This window comes from Dermacentor silvarum, chromosome 7 (genome assembly GCF_013339745.2).
Source record: "Dermacentor silvarum isolate Dsil-2018 chromosome 7, BIME_Dsil_1.4, whole genome shotgun sequence".
Lineage (NCBI taxonomy): Eukaryota > Metazoa > Arthropoda > Arachnida > Ixodida > Ixodidae > Dermacentor > Dermacentor silvarum.
In genome coordinates, this window is record NC_051160.1 from 109,286,725 (window position 1) to 109,293,485 (window position 6,761).

The following is a 6,761-nucleotide window of genomic DNA, read 5'->3' on the forward strand; positions in this document are numbered from 1 at the left end:
AATTGAGTCTCACAGGATAAGTTCTTACGGAATCCGTGTTGAGAAGGATGAAAGAAATTAGTAGAGTCAAGAAAATTCATTATATGAGAATAGATGACATGTTCCATGATTTTACATGGTACACTTGTTAAAGAGATGGGGCGGTAATTGAGGGGCGATTCTTTGTTACCTGATTTGAAGACCGGAACGACCTTCCCGACCTTCCAATCGCTGGGTATGCTACCTGTGGAAAGTGATTGCGTGAACAGTAATGATAGATACACTGAGATGGCATGTCGAGTATTCTTTAACAGTTTGCTGGTGATTTCATCAGTACCTGCAGAAGATGACATCTTAATATGTTCAATGATACAGCTAATGCCATGCGCAGAAAATGTGACTGATGGCATAAGTGATCTCGGCTGGCCAGTTGGAACAGATGGTGGCATATCGGTTTCGTTTGTGAAGACGGATGAGAATGCAGTGTTAAACATATTTGCACATTCAACGTCGCTCACCTCCTCACCAAGTGTGTTAGTAAGTGTGATGATGGGCGTCTTATTGGGGTTTAGAACTTGCCAGAACTTTCTCGGGTTATTGGTTAATATCTTCGGCAGGTCAGTTTGAAAGAATGCGCGTTTGGCATTACTAATGGACTGTAAATATGTTGACTCGGCCTCGTAATATTTGTTCCATGCGCATGCGCTCGGGTTTCGTTTTGCTGCACGGAAAAGGCGCTTCTTTTTGTTCTCAATTGTTTTCAATGACTTTGAGAACCATGGTTTATTATGATTGGCACGAAATGTAATGGTGGGAATAAATTTGGTTGTTAGTTCTGTAATTTTGGTTTTGAAAGTAAGCCAGTTATGTTCAATTGATCGTTCATGGAAACACCCTTCGAAGTTTGGAAAAAAAGCCAGCAATTGGTGATTGATTTCATTGTAATTGCCTTTGTCGTAAAGGCGAATCGTTTTATGGAACGTTTGGCGCGATTCCGGGATGAAGGCGAAAGTAGCATGCAGAACTTTGTGGTCGCTAATTTCGCGGAGATAAGTAAGAGTTGATAAAGTTTCAGGGTGATTAGTTAGTATGAGATCCAGGATGTTTGACGATTCACGTACGACGCGTGTGGGTTTAGTTACTAACTGCGTGAGATTGAAATTTAAACACACGTCAACGAAGTTGGTTATTTCTGTATTGTTTGTTGGTGTTAAGTTCTGCCAGTCAATAGACGGAAAATTAAAATCACCAAAAAGAAGGATGCGCGCGTTGGGATGTGCAGCATTAAGTTGATTTAGGCTATCATTTAGGTTACAAGCAAAACTGGGATAGCTGTGGGGGGGTCTGTAGCAGACGCCTAGTATGACGGTTTGAGGTGCAGAACGGCAGATTACCCATAGTATTTCAAGTTCTGATGGGATGTTAATGACTGAACAGGGCAATTGCTGGTTAGTGGCAATTAGAACACCTCCTCCTCTGGAGCCCTTGCGGTCTTTACGGAAAATATTAAAGTTAGGTAGGTCAGCTAAAACTTCTGTATCGGTGATGTCATCTGTTAGCCATGTTTCCGTTAGTATAAGTATGTTGCTGGCCGATGATGAAACAAGATTACAAATGTGCTCGCGCTTGGGGAGGAAACTGCGTATATTTGTAAAGATAATAGAAAAAGAAAGAGCTGGTAATTTACCGCGAGGGCTGTTACGAGGAAGTTTAGTTACTTGACGACGGGCCGTATGCTATGCGATTTCTTTTATCGTTTGCGATGGCTCGTCGAATACATAGCGCTTAGGGCCAATGGACAATGTCTTGTAGCGCAAGGAAAATTTTGTGGCTTTAGTTTTGGCAAATGTAATGAGGTGCTTTCGTGCGATTCGGACAGGGCGTGAAAAGTCTTCCCCAATGCCGTAATCAGTCCCTTTCAACTTACGGCCATTGGAAAGGATAAACTCCTTGGTTTTAAAAAATGTAAATTTAACTATTATTGGGCGAACACGCCCAGCAGAATGGCGTCCAAGACGGTGAGCCCGTTCAATTTCTTTCGGGTCAATGGTTATATTTAGGTGATCACGGCAGAGGCGAAGGACTGTTTCTTCAGATTCGGCGTAGGTTTCCGATTTATTGTTATCTGCGATATTATAAAAAATTAGATTGTTGCGCCGCGAGCGATTTTCCGCGTCATCCAGGCGGGCTTCTATTTCTCTGATGTCTTTGGCTGTTTGGGTGGCATTAGCGCATATCGAATCTATATCGGTGCGTAGGGCAACCAGGTCTTGATAGTGAGTTTCTAGGTCGGATAATCTGTTACTGAGGGCAGATATAGCTTGTTCCGTAGTTTTTAGTTGATTTTTAAGACCTTGAACCTCGGTGAGTAGTTGTGACTGACCAGCAGATAGTTTTTTTAGTTCATCGAGAACCGCGTCAGGACCTGGGTTTGTCTCGACATCGCCGGCCAATAACAACAAAGCACGTACAACATCAGCACACTCAATAGCAACGGAAAGGCAGCACTGTGGGCTTGGTAGCTGCAGAAGACAGTAGTCGCTTGATTTTTTTGTGAAAAGACAATACAGCTTACTGACCTGCGTAGCATAGGCGAACGGGTTAGATGACTGCATCGTGGCACAGCCACCAAGCCCACAGAGCGCCGCGCGTAGGTGAGGCAGCTTTATAGGCGCCGCGTCGGCTGTTGTCGATGACCGTAGGGGAATCCGGGGACAGTCGAGGAACAGCAGTGGGGGCGCTGTCTGACTGTTTGAAGTTGTGGACAGATTAGAAAGGCCGGCAGGACACTCGAAGCGAACGGGTTCGCTGGGAGCCGTGGCATCGGAAGGGGCGGGAACCAGGGTCAGTAGTAGCATCCAGGTGATAAGTGGGGCAGGCACCTGCGTAGCATAGGCGAACGGGTTAGATGACTGCATCGTGGCACAGCCACCAAGCCCACAGAGCGCCGCGCGTAGGTGAGGCAGCTTTATAGGCGCCGCGTCGGCTGTTGTCGATGACCGTAGGGGAATCCGGGGACAGTCGAGGAACAGCAGTGGGGGCGCTGTCTGACTGTTTGAAGTTGTGGACAGATTAGAAAGGCCGGCAGGACACTCGAAGCGAACGGGTTCGCTGGGAGCCGTGGCATCGGAAGGGGCGGGAACCAGGGTCAGTAGTAGCATCCAGGTGATAAGCGGGGCAGGCACCTGCGTAGCATAGGCGAACGGGTTAGATGACTGCATCGTGGCACAGCCACCAAGCCCACCCAAAGCTACTTGCGAAGTCTCATTAAACCATGTTGCCCTTAAAAAAAAATGAAGAAACTTCGTTGCGCTCAGTACAGAGGTCTTTCGCCACCGCCGCCGAGAACGTCCTGTATTTGGAAGCAAGTGTCGCCACGCCAATGTGTAACAAACTTCAGAGACTTTATGTAAGAAAAGTAGCGGATGCGGGCGCAAATAGCGTGCTGTAAGTCCTCTGGAATGTCACATGCACATATATAGCGTGTTCGAGTTTCCAGGATGCCGTTTCGTGAAGTTAAACAGCTACGAGGAGTGTTCACTAAGTCCTTTCACTTTATAACCTACATTCAACTAAGCCTAAAGGTATTATCATTTAACCTTAATCACTATGCGAAGAGCACGTTCTTAAGTGTATAGATTTAGTGCTCGCCATGGGACTTACACATACGGAGTTCGAAGTTTACAGGGTGTGCTTCCGCGACAGTCTAACATCCCAAACTGCGCAGCAGGTTATGAGGGACGCTGTAGTGGAGGTCTCCGGATTAATTTTGTTCACTTTTAGTTCTTTAGTGTGCACTCAGGGCCATTTTCAACGAGGTATATCAGTAGCAGAATCTCTGTTCTCACTTTGGTGGTCAAGCATCTGCTCTGAGAGCTATCCGGAATTGTTTTTTATTTATTTATTTATTTATTTATTTATTTATTTATTTATTTATTTATTTATTTATTATTATTTATTTATTTTATGCAGAACGCCCATTACCGCCTCATCATCTATCATTATGAACCAAGACATCGACCTTTGGTTGAAATTTCTGTCAAAGATTACCCAAGAGACGTCGTAAAGAAACCTATATATCTATTAATATTAAAAACTAACCTCGTCAAATTAGCGTAGCTTGCACTGGAGGCGCAATGCTAAAGAGACAGCGGAGCTGATGGGCAACTAGCTAGTCCTGGCTTTTGGGCTAGGCTAAGCACTGCCAAGTTATCCCCAGCATTTTCCGGAATTTGTTAATTATTAATCGATTATCGATTAGCTATTGATTGGCAATCGATTGGCTATCACAAGGTATTGGCAAAGTTTTTGGGCTAGCTGCTAAGTACTACCAAGTCATTCCCAGCATTTTCCGCAATTTATCGATTATTGATCAATTCTCGATTAGCTATTGATTGGCTATCGATTGGCTCTCGATGACTGACTAAGCTTAAGTAGTCCCATGCTTAGCTAGACTTAGCCAGGCTCAGCTTCGCTAGTTCACAGGGGTATGTGCCATTGCGCTTGCACCCTTTCTGCACAACCGCCAGGATCGGCCCACATTTTTTGTCGACGACGGAGGGACGAACGGCTGGCTTAAATAGCTCCGCTGTTAAAAACTAAATATTTTACCATATCAAGCCCCAAGTGGCGTCGCATAGAGATAGACAGGCGGTAGTCGCAGGCACAATGAAGGGTCAAGGGATCGCAGTCAGCGAGTTGGCACAATCCGCTGTATTCCCATGTTCTAATGCACTGCGGCGAAAAATTAGGCGATGGTTGCGGCCGCTGCATTAGGCCTGGACAAAGGCACGCGCTGAACTTGGTGGTGGGCGGAGCGCACTGCTTCGTCGGCAGTTTCGTCGCCGATGATGCCGCAATAGCCCGGCCAGCCACTGAAATTAAGTTCGCAGACCATTTTCAACAGCGCGGTGGTAAGATTCTATTATTTCGTATACTAACTGTTTGTGAGTAGAGTGATGTAGGTTTGACTGTATAGTTTGGAGGGCTTCCATGGCATCACAAAAATGGCCCAGCGGTTAGGTCTGTTAGCTGCCCGTAAACTGTACGCTACGCGCTTTCTTCTTTCAGAAATTTGTCTTAATAATTCTCGAAACTGTTTTTTTTATTAAATTTGCTTATGTTTAATGCCATTAATTATCCTTACATATTCCTACAGCTGGCCTCTAACATGAATTGTAACTTCCCGTCTTCTTGTAAGCTGTGCCGTCGATGTAAACTTTTTTTATCGGCGTTACTGTACATCACCCTTTACGCAATGCCCCTCGAGGCCTGGAAGGTATGTTCCATAAGTTAAAGCGAGAAATGAATAATTTTATTTGAACAAAACGCAGCACGCGCTCTTTCCGAAACTGTAATATAACCATTGAATTTTTTTATTGAAGAGTGAAAAAAAAGGGGGGGGGGAGGTAAATAGTAAACGATTTACCATAGTTAAGTGATCTCTCAATCTGCGTCTCACACTATCGTGCTGTGAGCACTGGAGAAGGAGTTGACGAGCATCCGCGTTCGCACCGCCGCTTTACAGAAACATGCCGCGTATATGTTGTGTACCAGCCGCAGGCGGTGTAAAAGCTTCAAAATGAATGTTCTCACGTCATCATCATCATCATCATCAGCCTGTATATATATATATATATATATATATATATATATATATATATATATATATATGTCCACTGCAGGACGAAGGCCTCTCCCTGCGATCTCCAATTACCCCTTTCTTGCGCTAGCTGATTTCAACTTGCGCCTGCGAATTTCCGAACTTCATCACTCCACCTAGTTTTCTGCCGTCCTCGAATGCGCTTCCCTTCTCCATTCTGTACCCCTAATGGTCCACCGGTTATCCATCCTACGCATTACATGGCCTGCCCAGCTCCACTTTTTCCGCTTAATGTCAACTAGAATATGATCCAAACCATTCTCTTCCTATCTGTTAACGTTAGTACTAAGATTTTTCGTTCCATCTTCTTTGTGCGGTCCCTAACTTGTTCTCGAGCTTCTTTGTTAACCTCCAAGTTTCTGCCCCATATGTTAGCACCGGTAGAATGCAATGATTGTATACTTTACTTTTCAACGACAGTGGTAAGCTCCCAGTCAGGATTTGGCAATGCCTGCCATATGCACTCATACCCAATTTTATTCTTCTGTAAATTTCTTCTCATGACCAAGGTCCCCTGTGAGTAATTGACCTAGATAAACGTACTCCTTTACAGACTCTAGAGGCTGACTGGCGTTCCTGAATTCTTGTTCTCTTGCCAGGCTATTGAACATTATCTTTGTCTTCTGCATATTAATCTTCAACCCCACTCTGACACTTTCTCGGTTAAAGTCCTCAATCATTTGCTGTAATTCGTCCCCATTGTTGCTGAATAGGACAATGTCGTCTGCAAGCCGAAGGTTGCTCAGATATTCGCCGTTGATTCTCACTCCTAAGCCTTCCCAGACTAAGAGCTTGAATACTTCTAAGCATGCAGTGTATTGGAGTATTGTGTATTGGAGAGATTGTGTCTCCTTGCCTGACCCCTTTCATGATAGGTAACTTTCTACTTTTCTTGTGGAGGACCAAGGTTGCTGTGCAATCCTTGTAGATATTTGCCAATATATTCACGATGCCTCTTGTACTCCTTGATTTCGCAGTGCCTCTATGACTGCTGGTATCTCTACTGAATCATAAGCTTTTTCATAATCTATGAAAGCCATATACAGAGGTTGATTGTACTCTGCAGATTTCTCTATTACCTGATTGATGGCATGGATATGATCCATCGTAGAAGACCCAT

The 6,761-nt window shown here is 44.6% G+C and overlaps 1 protein-coding gene across 1 annotated transcript; it reads right to left on the minus strand.

The window, feature by feature from the left end:
* Positions 1 to 1,170: 1,170 nt before the first annotated feature.
* Positions 1,171 to 3,141, minus strand: LOC119459673 (uncharacterized). Its single transcript, XM_037721335.2, has one exon. It carries the CDS (start codon positions 3,138 to 3,140, stop codon positions 1,716 to 1,718), a length of 1,425 nt encoding a protein of 474 aa, XP_037577263.1. The 5' UTR covers position 3,141; the 3' UTR covers positions 1,171 to 1,715.
* Between the last annotated feature and the right edge of the window lie 3,620 nt (positions 3,142 to 6,761).

Coding starts and splice junctions, on each gene's coding strand:
- LOC119459673 (XM_037721335.2), bottom strand. CDS start 3,140: ATGCTACTACTGACCCTGGTTCCCGCCCCTTCCGATGCCACGGCTCCC.